This window comes from Oncorhynchus gorbuscha, linkage group LG04 (assembly GCF_021184085.1).
Source record: "Oncorhynchus gorbuscha isolate QuinsamMale2020 ecotype Even-year linkage group LG04, OgorEven_v1.0, whole genome shotgun sequence".
NCBI lineage: Eukaryota > Metazoa > Chordata > Actinopteri > Salmoniformes > Salmonidae > Oncorhynchus > Oncorhynchus gorbuscha.
The window spans coordinates 43,863,008-43,884,476 of NC_060176.1; the positions used below are offsets into that span (position 1 = coordinate 43,863,008).

At 44.2% G+C, this 21,469-nt stretch overlaps 1 protein-coding gene across 3 annotated transcripts in view; it reads left to right on the forward strand.

The window, feature by feature from the left end:
• LOC124034121 (aminopeptidase O (putative)) overlaps positions 1-21,469 on the forward strand; it is a 122,524-nt gene that overhangs the window by 65,696 nt on the left and 35,359 nt on the right. For all 3 annotated transcript variants that reach the window (XR_006838524.1, XM_046346872.1, XM_046346873.1), the window contains exons 12-13: positions 8,628-8,690; positions 11,239-11,322. Coding sequence is in view for 2 of the 3 variants with exons in the window: in XM_046346872.1 (XP_046202828.1) it covers positions 8,628-8,690; positions 11,239-11,322 (147 nt within the window). In the remaining variant the exon portion in view is untranslated. The remainder of the gene's footprint in view (positions 1-8,627; positions 8,691-11,238; positions 11,323-21,469) is intronic.

The following is a 21,469-nucleotide window of genomic DNA, read 5'->3' on the forward strand; positions in this document are numbered from 1 at the left end:
TGCAAATAGTTAAAGTACAACAGGGAAAATAAATACGGGTTGTATTTACAATGGTTTTGTTCTTCACTGGTTGCTCTTTTCTGGTGGTTACAGGTCCCAAATATTGCTGCAGTAATGGCACACTGGTATTTCACCCAGTAGATATGAGAGTTTATCAAAATTGGGTTTGTTTTTGAATTCTTTGTGGATTTGTGTAATCTGAGGGAAATATGTGTCTCTAATATGGTCATACATTTGGCGGGAGGTTAGGAAGTGCATGTAACGGCGTTCGTCTGTTGAAGGAAGAGAGTCGGACCGAAATGCAACCTCTGTCACGAGGGGCAGCTCGTGACAGAGGGGCAGCTCGTGACAGAGGGGCAGCTCGGGACAGAGGGGCAGCTCGGGACAGAGGGGCAGCTCGGGACTGAGAGGAAGCCCAGTACTGAGAGGAAGCCCAGTACTGAGATGAAGCTCAGGCAGGTAGTAGGCTCCGGTAAATCCTGGCTGGCTGGCGGAACTGGAAGATTCAGGTTGACAAGCAGATCTGGAAGAGACTGGTTGTCTGGCAGATCTGGAAGAGACTGGTTGTCTGGCAGATCTGGAAGAGACTGGTTGTCTGGCAGATCTGCTTGTCAACCTGAATCTTCCAGGCAGACTGGGAGCACTGGCGGCGCTGGGCAGACTGGGAGCACTGGCGGCGCTGGGCAGACTGGGGGCACTGGCGGCGCTGGGCAGACTGGCGGCACTGGCGGTGCTGGGCAGAAGGGAGACTCCGGCAGCGCAGGAGAGGAGAAAGGCTCTGGTTGCGCTAAACAGGCGGGGCGCACTGGAGGCCTGGTGCGTGGTGCTGGAACTGGTAGTACTGGATCGAGGACACGCACAGGAAGCCTGGTGCGGGGAGCTGCTACCGGAGGACTGGTGTGTGGAGGTGGCTCTGGATAGACCGGACCGTGCAGGCGCACTGGAGCTCTTGAGCACTGAGCCTGCACCCGCACTGGAAACACTGTGCGCTCTATAGCACTGGCTCTATAGCACTGGCTCTTGAGCACTGGCTCTGCACCCGCACTGGAAACACTGTGCGCTCTATAGCATAACACGGTGCCTGCCCGGTCTCTCTAGCCCAACGGTGAGCACAGGGAGTTTGCGCAGGTCTCCTACCTGGCATAACCATACTCCCTTCTAGCCCCCCCCAATAAGTTTTTGGGCTGCTTTTCAGGCTTCCAACCGCCGTGCTGCCTCCTCATACCAGCGCCTCTCCGCTTTAGGTGCTTCTATTTCTTCCTTGGGACGGCGATATTCTCCAGGCTGAGCCCAGGGTCCTTTACCGTCTAATTCCTCCTCCCATGTCCAATTCTCCAAGTGGTGCAGCCTCTCCCACTGCAACTGCTCTTCACGATTAACAGGGAGAGTTGGCTCAGGTCTGAACCCTGACTCAGCCACTCTCTCTCTGCGCCCTCCCCCAATAACTAATTGGGGGTTACTTTCGGTTTTCGCTCTGCGTCGCCGTGTTTTCCTTTTTGACTCCATTCGCCTGTAGCCCTCTTCGCACTGGTGAAGCGAATCCCAGGCGGGCGCCTGCACTCTCTCTGGGTCGGCCGCCCACCTGTCGATTTCTTCCCACGTCGTATACTCCATGCCTCTGCTATCTATAACGTCCTCCTTTCGCTGCTGAAGCTGTCGCTGCCAGTTTACACACTGCTCGGTCCGATTGTGGTGGGTGATTCTGTAACGGCGTTCGTCTGTTGAAGGAAGAGAGTCGGACCGAAATGCAGCGTGTTTGTTACTCATGATCTTTAATGAAGAAAACGAAACGATACATGAAATAACTAAATACAAAAACAACAAACGGAACGTGAAACCTATTACAGCCTATCTGGTGAAACTACACAAAGACAGGAACAATCACCCACGAAATACAAAGCAAAACTATGGCTCCCTAAATACGGTTCCCAATCAGAGACAACGATAAGCACCTGACTCTGATTGAGAATCGCCTCAGACAGCCAAGCCTAACAACACCCCTAATCAGCCACGATCCCAAATAATACAAACCCCAATACGAAAACAACATATAAACCCATGTCACACCCTGGCCTACCCAAACATATAACAAAAACACAAAATACAATGACCAAGGCGTGACAGTGCAGCTCTGTTTCCACCTCATTTTGTGGGCAGTGTGCACATAACCTGTCTACTCTTGAGAGCCAGGTTTCTCAATAGCAAGGCTATGCTCACTGAGTGTACATAGTCAAAGCTTTCCTTCATTTTGGGTCAGTCACAGTGGTCAGGTATTCTGCAGGTGTGTACTCTCTGTTTAGGGCCAAATAGCATTCTAGTTTGCTCTGTTTTTTTGTTAATTCTTTCCAATGTGTAAAGTAATGATCTTTTTTTCTCCTCATGATTTGGTTGGGTCGAATTGTGTTGCTGTCCTGGGGCTCTCTCTGTCTCTCTCTTTCTCTCCCTCTTTTTATCTCTCCCTCTTTCTCGCTCTCCCTCTCACTCTCTTTCTACTACTGGTGCTCATATAAAGTATGTTGCTCTATCAGCAGAGTCACACGACTCATTTCTCTTGCAATAACACTGGTGGATATGAATGGTGCCATGTTTCTCTCTTCGTGAGGGGGTCCTAGTGCACAGACACCATTTGAATCTTGAAACATCTCAGCTGCCTGCTAGTCACAGCCCTCCTACTCCCACGACTACCTCACAATCAATCAGCGACTACTCCTCCTGTAATCCCTATGGTCACTGATCTTAATTACCTTTGTGGTGTTCCGCTGTCTAGCAACCTTCACCTCCTGGAATATTCACTGGGATGATGTCGTCATCCGCTACCTCGGGAATGAGTGACGGTTTGATGTGTCCGTAACAGCGGCGGCACTTGGATCCAGTCAGACCCTTTTAGATACCGCCCTTTTATCCTTCCTTGTCTTGATCCATTATCCGAAGGTTAATATTGCGTTGAACTTGAACATGGCTGGAAATAGAAAATGTCAGGAAGCTGTTTAGAGGCCTAATAATAAACAATGACATCCACACACATCCCAGAAAGGCCAAATGGAATGGGAACTGAACAGCGTTCTATTTTAGACCACTGTTAAGTATGAGTAAGCAGGCGGTTTGGGGATGATGAATCTCGGGTGGGTCATGACACTTCAAATCAAATTTCAATAAGGGCCCTCCAGTCACCAGAGCATTGGAAGGACTTGTCTTATCCGATGCGTTGTGTTTATATTTCCCCTGTTTAGGGTTGCAAAAATTGCAGCACACTTTTCCAAAATTCACGTTTCCCAGAAGTCCCAGTTGGAATATTCCTGGAGTCAGGAGGAAATAAACAGGAAGTCCTTATATGCTCTGAAAATGATTTCTGGACATTTTGCAACCCTACCCCTATGATCAGATGTGAAACTGTTAGCAGTGTGTGACGGGAAAGGGAACTGGCCTCATCCAATGTTTAGTATTGTGTTTTCCGTAAGCGCCAGCTGACAGTCAAATACCTGGCTACGAACTCAAATCAAATGCCACCAAAAGTGATTCTGTTTGGAAAAACAACTGCTGGTGGCAAGTCATAGTGTAACAGTGTAATTTTTAGACCGTCCCCTCGCCCATACCCGGGCGCGAAACAGGGACCCTCTGCACACATCAACAACAGTCACCCACCAAGCATCGTTACCCATCGCTCCACAAAAGCCGTGGCCCTTGCAGAGCAAGGGGAACTACTACTTCAAGGTCTCAGAGCAAGTGACGTCACCGATTGAAACGCTAACTAAGCTAGCCGTTTCACATCCGTTACAATAGCACCTCCATAGATGGCTACTTATTCATTACACTGGCTATTTTCAGGAACACACCCATTCTACCTGATTTATGCACAGCAGCCATTTTGTACAATAAGGCTGACTACACAGCGATTTAATGTTTAGTATGTATGTGTGTGTTTGGGCTTGTAGCGTGCATCTCTACAACTTCAAAGAGTGTGTTTCTTTGAGCACTTGGAGTCCTTTTACAAGTGGGGCCTATAATGCGATGAAGGGGTTGAGGGCCAACTAATTTCCCTGTGTAACTCAGTTCCTTTCCCTGTGTGTGTGTGTGTGTGTGTGTGTGTGTGTGTGTGTGTGTGTGTGTGTGTGTGTGTGTGTGTGTGTGTGTGTGTGTGTGTGTGTGTGTGTGTGTATGTGTATGTGTATGTGTGTGTGTGTGTGTGTGTGTGTGTGCGTGTGCGTGTGTGTGTGCAAAAGCCTTGCTATGCAATGCTATGTCTGATATCCTTCAACACAATGGCACTTTACTGCCTCTAAATTCACTACATTCTACACTATTCTATTAAATTCAAATGGGCTTTATTGTTGTTGGAAACATATTTACAAAGCAAGTAAAAAAAAAACTAAAAAACAACTACAAGAAATAACTACATTTAATTCAACAAAACAAACATTACATACACAAAAAGTTTCAAGAGAAACAATGTTTAAAATATTAGATTATTATCGGTTCAAAATGTATTATAAACTGGGTGGTTCGAGCCCTGAATGCTGATTGGCTGACAGCCGTGGTATAGCACGGGTATGACAAAACATTTATTTTTACTGCTCTAATTATGTTGGTGACCAGTTTATAATAGCAATAAGGCACTTCGGGGGTTTGTGATATATGGTCAATATACCACGGCTAAGGGCTGTATCCAGGCCCTCCGCGTTGCTTCGTGCGTAAGAACAACCCTTAGCCATGGTATATTGGCCATATACCCCACCTCCTCGGGCCATATTGCTAATAAACTGGGTGATTTTAATCCCCTGAATGCTGATTGGCTGACAGACATGGTAAATTAGACAAAACATTTTAATTATTGTAACGGCGTTCTTCGTTTGTTGAAAGAGAGTCGGACCGAAATGCAAGCGTGGTGGTTACTCATGTCTTTAATGAATGAATTGCGGTACATGAAATAACTGATACAAATACAAAACAACAAAACGGAACGTGAAACCTAATTACAGCCTATCTGGTGAAACTACACAGAGACAGGAACAATCACCCACAAAATACACAGTGAAACCCAGGCTACCTAAATACGGTTCCCAATCAGAGACAACGAGAATCACCTGACTCTGATTGAGAACCGCCTCAGGCAGCCAACCTATGCTACACCCCTACTCAGCCGCAATCCCAATGCCTACACAACCCCAATACGAAACACAACATTAAACCCATGTCACACCCTGGCCTGACCAAATATATAACGAAAACACAAAACACTATGACCAAGGCGTGACAATTATGCTGGTAACCAGTTTATAATTGCAATAAGGCACCTCGGGGGTTTGTGATATATGGCCAATATACCGCGGCTGTCTGTCACTCTATCTGACTCTCTCTGTTTCTCTCTCCTCCCCCCAGTATTCTTCACTGGTTGCCCTTTTCTTGTGGCAACATGTTACAAATCTTGCTGCTTTGATAGCACATTGTGCTATTTCACTCAATAGATATGAGAGTTTATAAAAATTGGATTTGTTTTTTTTATTCTTTGTGGGTCTGTGTAATCTGAGCAAAATATGTGTCTCTCTTATGGTCATACATTTGGTCGGAGGTTAGGAAGTGCATCTCAGTTTCCACCTCATTTTGTGAGCAGTGTTAACAAAGCCTGTCTTGTCTTGAGAGCCAGGTCTGCCTACGGCGGCCTCTCTCAATAGCAAGGCTCTGCTCAGGACCAGCTTGCTTAGGGGACTCTTCTCCAGGTTCATCTCTTTGTAGGTGATGGCTTTGTTATGCAAGGTTTGGGAATCGCTTCCTTTTAGGTGGTTGTAGAATGTAATTTTTTTCTGGATTTTGATAATTAGCGTGTATCAGCCTAAATCTGCTCTGCATGCACTATTTGGTATTTTATGTTGTACACAGAGGATATTTTTTGCCGAATCCTGTACGCAGTCTCAATTTGGTGTTTGTCCCATTTTGTGAATTCTTGGTTGGTGAGCAGGCCCCAGACCTCACAACCCTAAAGGGTAATGGGTTCTATAACTGATTCAAGTATTTTAGCCAGATCCTAATTGGTATGTCAAATTTTATGTTCCTTTTGATGGCGTAGAAGGCCCTTCTTGCCCTGTCTCTCAGATAGTTCACAGCTTTGTGGAAGTTACCTGTGGCGCTGATGTTTAGGCCGAGGTATGTATATATATTTTTGTTTGCTCTAGGGGCAATGGTGTCTAGATGGAATTTGTATCTATGGTCCTGGCAACTGGACCTTTTTGGAACACCATTTTTTTGTCTTACTGAGATTTACTGTCAGGGCCCAGGTCTGACAGAATCTGTGCAGAAGATGTAGGTGCTGCTGTAGGCCCTCCTTGGTTGGGGACAGAAGGACCAGATCATCAGCAAACAGTAGACATTTGGCTTCAGATTCTAGTAGGGTGAGGCTGGGTGCTGCAGACTGTTCAAGTGCCTTTGCCAATTCGTTGATATATTTGTTGAAGAGGGTGGGACTCAAACGGCATCCCTGTCTCACCCCACGGCCATGTGGAAAGAAAAGTTTTTTTCTTCCAATTTTAACTGCACACAATTTTAACTGTTTGTGTACATAGATTTTATAATGTTGTATTTTTTTCCCCCAACACCGCTTTCTATCAATTTGATTTCCATGCCAAATTGAGTCAAAAGCTTTTTTGAAATCAACAGAGCATGAGAAGACTTTGCCTTTATTTTGGTTTCTTTGTTTGTACATTAGGGTGTGCAGGGTGAATACATGGTCTGTTGTATGGTAATTTGGTAAAAAGCCAATTTGACAATTGCTCAGTACCTTGTTTTCACTGAGGAAATTTATGAGTCTGCTAATAATAGCCTAGTGGTAGCCTAGTGGTTAGAGCGTTGGACTAGTAACCAAAAGTTAGCAAAATTGAATCCCCAAGCTGACAAGGTAAAAATCAGTCGTTCTGTCCCTAAACAAGGCAGTTAACTCATTGTTCCTAGGCCATCATTGAAAATAAGAATTTGTTCTTAACTGACTTGCCTAGTATAATAAAGGTTAAAATGATAATGCAGAGGATTTTCCCTTGGTTGGTGTTGACTCATATCCCACGGTAATTATTGGGGTCAAATTTGGGGTGAACAGTTCTTGTTACAAATATTAGGCAAGATGCCAGAGTTGAGGAGGATGTTAAAGAGTTTAAGTATAGCCAATTGGAATTTGTGGTCTGTATTCTTTTTCATTTATTTTAGGAAACCATCAACACCACAGGCCTTTTTGGGTTGGAGGGTTTGTATTTTGTCCTGTGGTTTATTCTGTGTAATTGGAGAATGCAGTCAGTTCTGGTAGTCTTTAATAGTTGACTCTAAGATTTGTATTTGATCATACATATGTTTTTGCTGTTTGCTTCTTGTCATAGAGCCAACATGATTTGAGAAGTGGTTTATCCAAACATCTTTGTTTTTTGATAGATAACTATTCTTGTTGTTGTTTTAGTGTGTTCCAATTTTCCCAGAAGAGGTTAGTTTCTATGGATTCTTCAATTACATTGAGCTGATTTCTGACGTGCTGTTCCTTCTTTTTCCTTAGTGTATTTCTGTATTGTTTTAGTGATTCACCATAGTGAAGGCATAGGCTCAGGTTTTCTGGGTCTCTATGCTTTTGGTTGGAGAGGTTTCTCAATTTCTTTCTTATGTTTTTGAGTTCTTCATCAAACCATTTGTCATTGTTGTTAATTTTCTTAGGTTGTCAGCTTGACTTTTTTTGATTTGATAGGATTCTCTCTCAATCTCTCTGTACACACTGTAGTATTTGATTACACACTTCTGTCTCAGATCTGTTAGTCACACAGCTAGCCTCTCTCTTTTCTCACTCTACCCCCCCCCCTCTCTACTCTCATCTTTCTCCTCCCTCTCTCCACCTTATTATCCTTCTCACCATCTCTCTGTGATTCAAAGTTGAATAGTGGCTTGGGTGAAAGCTTTAATAAGGTTAAGTGCTGTGTGTGTGTGTGTGTGTGTGTGTGTGTGTGTGTGTGTGTGTGTGTGTGTGTGTGTGTGTGTGTGTGTGTGTGTGTGTGTGTGTGTGTGTGTGTGTGTGTGTGTGTGTGTGTGTGTGTGTGTGTGTGTGTGTGTGTGTGTGTGTGTGTGCGTGCTTTACGTGTACGCTTTGTGTGACTTAGTCCTGTGGGATGCTCTAAACACTGCTTTTGTTAATGAGGGGATTTTCCCTCTCCTCCACCTTCTGTTCTTCTTATTCCCCCTCTTCCTCTCACCCCTCTCCAATCTCCTACTCCTTCCCCTCAGCCCCTCCAATCTCCTACTCCTTCCTCTCACCCCCCCCTCCAATCTCCTACTCCTTCCACTCACCCCCTCCAATCTCCTACTCCTTTCTATCATCCTCCAAAGTCAAACCGTGAGTTTCCGTCAGAAAGAAACAAGTGATCTTGCTCCCTCCCCTTCTTTCTTTCTCTCTCTCTCTCCTCCCTCCCCTTCTCTCTCCTCCCTCTCCTTCCCCCTCTCTTGCCTACCTCCCCCCTCTCTCTCTCTCTCTCTCTCTCTCTCTCTCTCTCTCTCTCTCTCTCTCTCCCTCTCTCTTGCCCTCTGCTCAACATTCCTTTTTTCTCCTGTTCAATCTCTCTCTCTCTGTCTTCCTCTCACTGGTTCACTCACTCCTCTCCTCTTTCGTTCAGTGGCTGTGTGTAGGGAGTGTCGTATGGACACAGACTCGGCTGGTGGAAGACGTCAAAGCAGAGGTAAGGACACATCTCCCCCTCTCTCTTTCCCCCTTTCTCTCTCTTTCCCTCTATCTATTGCTCTCTTTCCCCCCTTTCTCTCTCTTTCCCTCTATCTATTGCTCTCTTTCCCCCTTTCTCTCTCTTTCCCTCTATCTATTGCTCTCTTTCCCCCCTTTCTCTTTCTTTCCCTCTAGCTATTGCTCTCTTTCCCCCCTTTCTCTCTCTTTCCCTCTATCTATTGCTCTCTTTCCCCCGCGTTCTCTCTCTTTCCCTCTATCTATTGCCCTCTTTCCCCCCTTTCTCTCTCTTTCCCTCTATCTATTGCTCTCTTTCCCCCCTTTCTCTCTCTCTCTTTCCCTCTATCTATTGCTCTCTTCCCCCCTTTCTCTCTTTTCCCTCTATCTATTGCTCTCTTTCGTCCCCCTTTCTCTCTCTCTCTTTCCCTCTATCTATTGCTCTCTTTCTCCCCCTTTCTCTCTCTCTCTTTCCCTCTATCTATTGCTCTCTTTCCCCCCTTTCTCTCTCTCTCTTTCCCTCTATCTATTGCTCTCTTTCGTCCCCTCTTTCCTTCACCTGCTCACAGAGATTTGGAGTTGTTTCCTCGGCTGTTTCGATGCACATTTTCACTCTCTCGCTCTCTCTCTGTTGGAGCCTTTCTCACTCCTTTTCTCTCTCCCTCCGTCTCTCTCCGTACATACATCTGTTGCGAAAGTGGGGAAGCACTGTCTTTTTATTTGTCTGTACCTTACAGGCAGAGCATTCCTTACTGACGGAAAGACGAAATAACAGATCTGACTAAAAAAAGTGTGTGTCTGTGTGCGCCTGCAATGTGCGCTATTGATAGATAAAGTTGTATTTAGGGTGCTTGTCTACGGCATTTTGGTAGTATAGCCATGACCACACTCTGTGGGGACTGTTATTGTCGTGGCAAGGACGTCTCGCTGTCTGTCTCTACCTTCACCGCTTGACTCGCTGTTGGGGCTTGCGTGCGAGCAGCCGTGTGTGTGTGTCTATACGGGGCTCCAGTCCAGACTAACAAATTCCCCTGGTGGCACTGGTGCCTCTAACTTTTCCAGTCGATGGCACGAGCCCATGATTTGGTGGCACACAGATATAGTTTTTCACGGCGCCACACAATCAAATTCATTTCAATCATCGTCTTATAAAGTCATTATAAGTTATACAATGTTTGATTAATAAGTGTAATAGGCTACTGAGGTGTTATTCAATAAATGATTCCAAAAATTTTGATTTGCAACCTAATCCAGTGATTGTCATGAATTTTTGGTTTACAATGAACTTTTGTTATATATTACTGTCAAAATAGGGCTTCAAAATTGTCCATTTTTCTTTGTTCAATAGAGATGAACTTGCTTTCATTTTTATGGGCACTAATATTATCTATAGGCCTAATTCAATTGGTGTTAATTCACCACGTACGGCAGTGGAAACTCAAAACACATTAGCTAGATCGCTTGCTTTAAATATAACGCCTACTGCTAGTCGACATGTATTAATCTAACAGTAAATGTAAGAATTGCAATGAGGCCTAGTGCACCCGCGATGGCCGATGCGCAATTTTGCGCACTCTTGTGTTTCAAAGCCATATCCGATATCTTGATTGTAAAACAGTGTGCTTTAAGATCAATGATGATCATTGAGAAATGATACCTACAGACAGCTGAGAACCTCCTCTCTTTAATATGGAAAACTAGTTGCTTCCAAAGTGGTTTTGTTTTTCGCAATTGCATTTTGAAATGTTATACAATCACAAGGGGTTTACAGGAGGGGGGAGAGAGTGTGAGAGACTTGCTCAGTACAGCAGCCAGCCCCAATGGAACAGGCAGGGCAGACCCTTTTATTACAGGAATCATGAGGATAATGCACGTTACTGTTAAACAAAATCCTGTTTTTTTTTCTGCCCCCAAAATATGACTTTTTAATTCATGTTGACCAGGTAGAATGTGTTGACCAGGTAGAATCTGGTGACCAGGTAGAATGTGGTGACCAGGTAGAATGTGGTGACCAGGTAGAATGTGGTGACCAGGTAGAATGTGCAGCTCTCACAGCCAAGTTAAAGGGTCCCAAAATGTGGCTAAATGGTCGGAGTTTGGAGCCCTGCAATGTGTGTGTGTGTGTGTGTGTGTGTGTGTGTGTGTGTGTGTGTGTGTGTGTGTGTGTGTGTGTGTGTGTGTGTGTGTGTGTGTGTGTGTGTGTGTGTGTGTGTGTGTGTGTGTGTGTGTGTGTGTGTGTGTGTGTGTGCGCGCGCGCGCAAGACAGTGTAAGCAATGGAATGTGTGTCTCTAAAGTCTGTTTATACTGTAGTTACTTACTCGTATTAGATGTGTGCTGTTTTTACCCTGACCTCTCTCTCTCTCTGTTTTTCTCCTTCCACCCCTCTCTGTCCTTCCTTCCCTCCCTCCCGCTCTCTCACTTTCCCTTTCTCTCCCTCTCTCTGTTTCCCCTATCTCATTCTCTCCCTCCCCCTTGCCATCTCTCTTCATTTCTCTCTCTCTCCTACTTTCCTCTCTCATCCCTTCCTCTCTCCCTCCCTCTCCCTGGGCAGGTAGCAAAATGGATTGGTCTCAGTCCGAGCGTTGGAAAAGGCAGAAAGCGGAAGAAAGCTGGACTGAACTTGAACTTCAAAGAGGTACGAGCCCTCTTTGGCCCGAGTGACGCTTTAAATAGACCTCTATCTCATGCGCTCATGGCCTCTGTGTGTCTGTCACTGACTCAGAGCTTCCAAGTGCTCTCTCTTGCTCTCTCCCTCTCTCTCTCTCTCGGCCTCCCTATGCTTTTCCTTCTCTCTCTAGTATGTTTAGAGCCGTGTTAAGGTGTAGAGTTATGCAGCACTTCACTTCTCTGTGTCATTTCCATTGTGTCCCGGTGTATAGCATTAACACGTCATGTTCCAGACTGTGCCTCTCTCCGAGTGTGTTTGCAATTCACACACACACACACACACACACACACACACACACACACACACACACACACACACACACACACACACACACACACACACACACACACACACACACACACACACACACACACACACACACACACACACACACACACACACCTGTATCACTAATGAGCAAGCACCAACCTACAGTATAAACCACAGAGGTCTAGGAACCTTTAGCCTGTATAATACTGCCTGGAATAATGAACCTCCTGGCTTAGCTGCTACTGAGCGTTTTAACTGGAGGCTTTAGCATGTGCTTATCACTGGATACAATCATTTTGACAGGGAGTCTTTCGCGAACCATTCATGCATTAACCGTATCTGACCTGCGATGAATGTAAGTGAAAAGTTAGTATGGCACCTGTTTCGTTCTTCAGTGTGGAATACATGTTGTTTTGTCTATAAGAATACAGGTCGTTTTGTCTATTAGAATAGAGGTCGTTTTGTCTATTAGAATACAGGTTGTTTTGTCTATTAGAATACATGTCGTTTTGAATATTAGTATCTGGGAACTTCTCATGTTAGATATTTCACGTTAACTGAACTTGAGTCAAAGTCCTAAACCTAGCAAGAGTCTTGTTTCTGTGAAACAGCCTTCCTCCAGTAACAGCCTGGGTAACAGCTTCCCCACCACCTCATCTTGCAGGTTGGCATATTTATGGCCTCTGAGGGGGCACACACACACACACACACACACACACACACACACACACACACACACACACACACACACACACACACACACACACACACACACACACACACACACACACACACACACACACACACACACACACACACACACACACACAAAGGGGCAGCGAAAGGGCCTCTTCCTGTGGGAGGGAGAGTACGGAAATCAGACCCATGAAAGAATAGCCAATTACTGTTCGCTTGGCCACGCACAATAGCCTGGGAGAGAGGGAGGGAGGGGAGGTGGGGGGCGTTCAGTGTTTGAAGTTACGCCATAAAAGCCATCCTGAAAGGAAACACGAGGTGACCCAATCCACCTCGGCCCACCCCACCTCTCACCATCTCCCTCCCTATGCCTCTCCCCTGCTGCCCATCATCCCATCATAGCCTCTCTCTCTCTCTTTGTTTCTGTGTACAGAGGGAGGGCCTGGATGGGCCAGGTGTATTTTATATTACTCCTTCAAACGTGCCTGCCGCATTCTCCCTCCCCTCCTTCCCCCATCTGCCTGTCACAGGTCTATAAATCACCAAGCAGACTGGCTATGAAAACCGGCGAGGAGAGAGGGAGATGGGGAGGAGGGGAAAGGTAGAAGAGAAAGCAGGAAGTGAAGAGCACAGGGGAAGAGAAGGGATGAAAGATGGGGGAGAGGGTGGACAAGAGCGAAGAGAGAGGTGAAGGGATAACGAAGAGAGGAGAGCAGAAGACAGAGAGGATAGAAGGGATGAGATGAGGGTTGAGGGTTACAAAATTCCAGTAACTTTCCCCAAATTCCCAGATTTTCTAGAATTCTTAGTTGGCAGATTCCCAAAATCAGGAGGGATAAGCAGGAAATCAGGAATCCTCCAACCAGGATTTCTGGAAAATCTGGGATGTTACTAGAATCTTGCAACCAAGAGAGAAGTACCTGGAGAGAGTAGAGTAACAGTAAAAATAAGGAGAAAATATTTGACTATAAGAGAGAAGAGATGATGACAAATATGAAAAAGGATGAGACAAGAGAATCGACAGAACAAGATGAGAAGAGAAGAATGGAGTGAGGAAGAGAAGAGTGCTGTTGACTGGATCCTAGTCCAGACTGGCCAAAGGCATCAGGCATATGAGACAGAGCCAGTGTAGCATTTAGCACTAATGACATCATAGATGATTAGAGGTCTAGACACACACACACACACACACACACACACACACACACACACACACACACACACACACACACACACACACACACACACACACACACACACACACACACACACACACACACACACACACACACACACACAGTCACAGTGTATAGAGAGTCAGACACCCCCCCCACAGAGAGAAGCCTGAGATCAGGGTCACTTTAATAGAGCCAGACTTTATTACCTCCTTCCCTTCATCGCTTTTATGTACCGTGTATGTGTGTGTGTTTGTGTGTATATGTGTGTGTGCATGCATGTGTGTACGTGTATATGTGGTTGTGTGTCTGTGTGTCTTTGTATGTGTGGGTGTGCACGTGATTTTATGTATGTGTCTGTGGCTGTGCGCATACGTATACAGTATGTGTGTATGTATGTGGGTGTATCAAGGGTCTACTAAAGGATATTAGTCATGCTCTTGTGGTAATGGGCCTCATTTCGCTCGCATTTTCATCTGTGGTCGGTGTAATGAGAGGGTCTCTCTGCCCCTGCTAATCAGCTCAGGAAACCCTGTAGGGGAAGGCAGTCTGGCACCGGCGGGCAACAGCTTCTTTGGCCGACATCCCAGTCGCTAACCAGGTTTCCATCCAATCTTTTAATATGAGTATAGCTGGAGAGATTATAATCACCAAGTCCTTGATTAGTGAAATCAGGTGTGTGAGAGTTGGGCTAGAACAAAACCCTTCATACCAAGAATTGGGCTGTACACTGCTTGGGAATGTTCCAGAGACTGAGGGAAAATGGGGGAAATTAGTCTCCGATCAACACAATATCAACTCATTCACACCTAGGTGATGACCTGTCCTATATAACACAATCCACCGTTTACAGATTGCCATAGCAACAGGCACTATGCATATCGGCCCCCTCCCTCTGCTGCCTCCTGAAGTCAAGACAACAGTGACTGTACCACTTCTTACATTTATATTTTAGTCATTTAGCAGACGCTCTTATCCAGATCGACTTATAGGAGCTTAAATATGTTTATTGCTTAAATATAGCATGGTGACCTCTATGTAAACGGTGACATAACCATAGTTGAGTTGAGTCAGACTAGACAGTGTTCCTTTGCAGTGGTTGTGACGTGTTTATAATGGGGCTTATATGTGTTAACACTAGGAGAGCCAAGAGAATCATGTTGACTCAAAGAAAGTATTTTTTAAAGTCATGCCCCCCCCCCCCTGTCCTTGACTTTGACTAAATATGTCTATATAACACACTATCATTGTTAGAATCTTAATATCGCAACCCAAATTTGTGTTATGAGTAGTTTTAAGAGGACATACATTTTTCCCCCCCCTGCCCCTCATTCACCGCAAATCACTCACTGGCAGTCAGCCTGCGTAACTGATGGCCCATCAAAATGGCAAAATGTGTAGATTTGCAGGAAATTAGCTTTCAAACTGCACAATTGTCTCTCAGCCTCATGACAAAATGTGTACAACAGTATTATAAAACTGTACATTTTTCTCTCTGCCCCATGTTTTTTGGGGGGTTTAGCCGAAAGACAAGTCTTTAAATGATGGGTAAGAATATTATAAATTGTTAAATTGCATATCAAGAATCTGATGAACAGTGCAGCTCGAAAGTGACACAGAGGCAGGTAAACATTTTGATGTCTATATAGTATCAGAAAGACTATTAAACTCTGAACTACATTTAAAAATCTAACTTTTTGACAGAATTACCATGATTCCATCCGCTCCCAAAGTGAACTCGCAACACTCAAAGCACAGTATTTTATTTCAACTCAAAATATGCCATTCTGTTCCTTTGAAATGCATTTTAAATTATTATTATTGCGATTGCATGTACTGTATGAAATGTATGTATTAGACTGTTAAAATGTTGAAGTTCAAAAGATGTCATGGAATGGATGGCTTTCCCATAAAATTCCATTCAACATTTTGGGACAATGTAGCCCCCCTATTTACACAAATGACAACAAACATGTCACTCAAATCAGTGCTTCCTAGTTCCATGTATCAAACAGTTATTTCAGTTATACTAAAACTAGGACAATCTGGAGAGTCCCATTCTGATTATAGACCCATATTATAGACCCCCAATTGTGACAATAAAATAATAACAAAGCTTATAAGCAATAGAATATCAAAAGTCTTCCCAGACTTGATACATAGCAACCAAACAGGGTTTTATTTAAAATAGACACTTACAAACAAATACAAGAACATGTTTCAGTTTAATACAATACGCAAAGAAACAAGACATAGATTAATCAATAATGGCTGTTGATGACAAAAAGGCTTTTGGCTGTCTTGAAAGTCCTTCTCTATTCAAAACTTTGGAAGCTCTCAACTTTCCAGATAAAATAATACATTTAATAAACATGTTATATAACTGTCCTAAAGCAAAAATATAAACAAATAATACATTATCTGATAGAATTGCTTTAGAAAGGGGCACAAGACAGGGATGTTCACTCACTCCACTCCTGTTTGCAATAGCAATTGAACCGCTCGCAGAAAGAATTAGACCGGACCCAAATATAACAGGTACCAGTATTGGTAAACATGAATGTAAACTAAATTTATTTGAAAATTATCGCCTGATATACCTGACCAATACTGAAAACACTTTGCTAAAACTGTTTTCAGAATACCAAAAATGATTTTTTTTATAATGGCAATAGGAAAAAATAAATATATCACTACAGTATCTACAGCAATCATTTGGACCACAAAAATTTGAAATACTTAGGATGCTTAATAAGTGACAAAAAAAAAATCTAAAGATAACTTAAATTCATTACTCAACGATATGAAAGCAGATCTAAGTAAATTTAATAATCTTCCCATAAATCTTACAGGTAGAATAAACCTCTTTAGAATGGCATGGCAGCCAAAGTTTTTGTATTTATTTTCGGTAATACAAATTACCCCACTGATGACATTCTTTTAAAAAAATTAATCGTTAATAACAGACTTTATACTGTATGGGCAAATAAAATTAACAGAACAAAAATAAAAGTTATACAAGTCCGAGGGTGGTTTTAACCTCGCTACCCAAGGCTTTTACATGCAACATATAGTTAAATACACTAAAGAGGAACAATGGGTACATATTTAAGATGTGCATGCTCATCCCCAGAATCAAAAGCTGAGAAAATGAACAACACAATAACAATATGGAAGAAAATGAAACATATTCTACAGGAACCAATATCACTTCCTAAAAGCACAACCTGATGGAACAATCCTTGGATTCCTTTTCAGAATTCAAAGATAAGTTGGTCCACATGGACAACTAAAGGCATAGTAACTGTAAATTAATTGGTAACAGGAAATACATTTATTTCCATGACGAGGGAGATGATGAGGATTTCCATGTTGTTTTTGTGATATGGAAGACATCTAAACCTTGCAGAGAGCATATCCAACTGACAATCTCTTAGAAATAAATATGAACTATTGGAACCAAGACATGAAAATAATTGATGTTGGCACAAGATAGAGGGAAAGTTGGAGTTTAACTAACGAATTTACAGTTAACGAAAATGTACGCTTAATCCAGTAAGGTCTGGGCGAGTGGGTAATCCGCCTCTACCATCAGTCTTATTAACCAACGTGCAATCATCGGATAATAAAATGGATGAGCTCCGATCAAGACTATCCTACCAACGGGACATTATAAACTGTAATATCTTATGTTTCACCGAGTCGTGGCTGAACGACGACATGGATAACATACAGCTGGCAGGGTTTTCAGTGCATCGGCAAGATAGAACAGCTGCCTCTGGTAAGACAAGGGGTGGCGGTCTGTGTCTATTTGTAAATAACAGCTGTTGCAGGATATCTAATATTAAGGAAGTCTCGAGGTTTTCCCTGCCTGAGGTAGAGTATCTCATGATAAGCTGTAGACCACCGTATTTACCAAGAGAGTTTACATCTATATCGTAGTTGTCTATTTACCACTACAAACCAATGCTGGCACTAAGACCGCACTCAATGAGCTGTATAAGGTCATAAGCAAACAAGAACATGTTCATCAATGGCCTGGCTCCCCCTCCACTCAGTATTTTTGTTAAACAGAAAACCCAAACATATGGCAGCAGAACCATAAGGTCTGCCATGAGAGGTGACTGTATAGTTCCCTTAAGGAAAAGCACCTTTAGTAAATCCGCCTTCTCTGTGAGAGCTTCCCATGTCTGGAATACACTGCCATCAGACACACATAACTGCACCAACTATCACACTTTCACAAAAACATGAAGACATGGCTAAAGGTCAATCAGATTTGTGAACATAATCCCTAGCTGTGTACTGCCGCTTTCCATGCTGTCTGTTGTCTGTAGCTTGTGAGGTGTGGAAACACTTTGCTGTTTTTTGTCTAGTTGCTTTTTGTTCTATGTTGCTCTGTCTTATATGTTGCTCTGCATGTGTTCACTACTCAATGATTGTCTATATTATAATTGTTTTTAATAACCTGCCCAGGGACTGCGGTTGAAAATTATCCAGCTGGCTAAAACCGGCACTTTTACTGAAATGTTGATTAATGTGCACTGTCCCTGTAAAAATACAAATAAACTCAAAGATAAACTCAATCCAGAGACAGCACTCCTAGTAGCCGCGGACTTTAATGCAGGTAAACAGAAATCCGTTTTACCTAAACTTAGGAATAAACCTTTAGACCACCTTTACAAAGCTCTCCCTCGCCCTCCATTTGGCAAATCTGACCATAATTGTATCCTCCTGATTCCTGCTTACAAGCAAAAACTAAAGCAGGAAGCGTATTGAGCAGTGACCTCGTCAATACGGATGTGGTGAGATGACGCAGATGCTAAGCTACAGGACTGTTTTGCTAGCACAGACTGGAATGTGTTCCAGGATTCTTCCGGTGGTGTTGAGGAGTACACCACATCAGTCACTGGCTACATCAATAAGTGCATCGATGATGTCGTCCCCACAGTGGCCGTACATTCCCCAACCAGAAGCCATGGATTACAGGCAACATCCACACTGAGATAAAGGCTAGAGCTGCCGCTTTCAAGGAGCAGGACACTTTTAAGAAATCCTGCTATGCCCTTCTGACGAACCATCAAAAAGGCAAAGCGTCAATACAGGACTAAGATTAAATTGTATTACACCGGCTCGTCGGATGTGGCAGGGCTTGCAAACTATTACAGACTAAAAAGGGAAGCGCAGCTGCGAGCTGCCCAGGGACATGAGCCTACCAGATGAGCTAAATTACTTCTATGCTCGCTTCGAGGCAAGCAACACAAAGCATGCATGAGAGCCTCAGCTGTTCCGGACGACTGTGTGATCATGCTCTCCATAGCTGATGCGAGTAAGACCTTTAAACAGGTCAACATTCACAAGGCCGCAGAGCCAGATGGATTTTCAGGACATGTACTCTGAGCATGCATTGACCAACTGGCAAATGTCTTCACTGACATTTTCAACCTCTCCCTGACCGAGTCTGTAATACCAACCTGTTTCAAGCAGACCACCATAGTCCCTGTGCCCAAAAACACCAAGGTAACCTAAGTAAATGCCTACCAACCCGTAGAACTCACATCTATAGCCATGAAGTGCTTTGAAAGACATTCATACTATTATCCCAGAAACCCTAGAACCACTCCAATTTGCATACCACCCCAACAGATCCACAGATGATGCAATCTCTATTGCACTACACACTGCTTTTTCCCACCTGGACAAAAGGAGCACCTATGTGAGAGTGCTATTCATTGGCTAGAGCTCAGCGTTCAACACCATAGTGCCGTCAAAGCTCATCAGTAAGGTAAGGACCCTGGGACTAAACACCTCCCTCTGCAACTGGATCCTGGACTTTCTGACGGGCCGACCCCAGGTGGTAAGGGTAGGTAACACCACATCTGCCAACCTGATCCTCAACACGGGGGCCCCTTAGGGCCAAGCACGACTCCAACACCATCATTAAGTTTGCCGATGACACAACAGTGTCAGTAGGCCTGATCACCGACAACGATGAGACAGCCTATAGGGAGGAGGTCAGAGACCTGGCAGAGCGGTGCCAGGATAACAATCTCTCCCACAACGCGATCAAGACTAAGGAGATGATTGTGGACTACAGGAAAAGGAGGACCGAGTACGCCTCCATTCTCATCGACGGGGCTGTAGTGGAGCAGTTTGAGAGCTTCAAATTCCTTGGTGTCCACATCACCAACAAACTATCATGGTCCAAACACACCAAGACAGTTGTGAAGAGTGCACAACAACGCCTATTCCTCCTCAGGAGACTGAAAGGATGTGGCATGGGTCCTCAGATCCTCAAAGAGTTCTACAGCTGTGCCATCGAGAGCATCACTGCCTGGTATGGCAACAGCAAATCACTACAGAGGGTAGTGCGTACGGCCCAGTACATCACTGGGGCCAAGCTTCCTGCCATCCAGGACCTCTATACTAGAAGTGTCCGAGGAAGGCCCTAAAAATTGCCAAAGACTCCATCCACCCTAGTCATATACTGTTCTCTCTTCTACTGCATGGCAGGCGTTACCGGAGCGCAAAGTCTATGTCCAAAAGGCTTCTTAACAGCTTCTACCCCCAAGCCATAAGACTCCCGAACAGCTAATCAAATGGCTACGCGGACTATTTGCATTGTTAGGCCCTAAAGCTTAGGCTTAGGCTACTTACTAACAGCAGATACAAATAATATAGATATGAATTGCACAATAATTATACCTTTATGGATTATTGGTACATTGTTTTCTCTTTATTCAACCCGCCCACCACCCAACTGCCCTTCATCTACACAGTATTTCATGACGCTAAACTCGCCCCAACTGAAGGTGGGAAAAAAGGGCTGGCTAAGTATGATCCCCAATCAGAGACAACGATAGCCTCTGATTGGGAACCATACTAGGCCAACAAAGAAAAAGAAAACCTAGATATACAAAAACTAAAGTACCCACCCTAGTCACACCCTGACCTAAACAAAATATAGAGAATAAACAGAGATCTCTAAGGTCAGGGCATGACAAACAGGGCTGTTTGGTTCTGGTTCGTCTCAGCATCAGGCAGTGCAGAAGGCTACTAAAGAATGTGCGGGCTGCTGCTAGGTCCAGCTAGGACTCCTATCCTGGCTAGATTCCTCTGATGAAAGACACTACGACGACTGCTGGACCTGCAACACTACACACACACGAACAAACGAACAAACACACACAAGGCCTGTGGTTGTTGGGGAGATGACGTTTGTAGTTGCTACTATGGTGATGTTATTGGGTTGTGTTGTCAGGGACTGGTATATATTTACAGAGTTTGGTGGATATCAGATAAAAGTCTATTGTGTGACTTGAACAATATAACTCAGAAGTGCATCTTTTAATTGTAGCTCTAACATCCATGTGCATGTCTGAAAGACGACAACCCAATCTATTACTGACACGTTGGCCCCTGCGTTACCAGACACTGGGTTATCAGCCTGGTCTCTGATGGCGTGAGGTAAAGAATGAAAGATTTGCAACTCTAAAGTAATTCAATGGCGTGAATTATGCCCCAACCTGGTCTGAGGTTGGTAGACAGGTCATGGTATATGATATGTCTACCTCTGTGATCCCATGTTGCGTGCCCTATCCATGTGCACCCAGTATTCCTCAGACCGTACCGTGACCCACCTGAACAGAGCATTTGAAGGGTTATGGTTAGGAGGGATGGAGGGGAAGGTACACCACCATGGAGTCATGTGCTTTCTATTATACACACGCACGCACACAACCACAGGAGAGTGGATTACTGCATTCCACAAAACACACTAGAGGGAAAGATTCCTCTCAGCTTAGATGAGAGAGAGAGAGAGAGAGAGAGAGAGAGAGAGAGAGAGAGAGAGAGAGAGAGAGAGAGAGAGAGAGAGAGAGAGAGAGAGAGAGAGAGAGAGAGAGAGAGAGAGAGAGAGAGAGAGAGAGAGAGAGAGAGAGAGAGAGAGAGAGAGAGAGAGAGAGAGAGAGAGA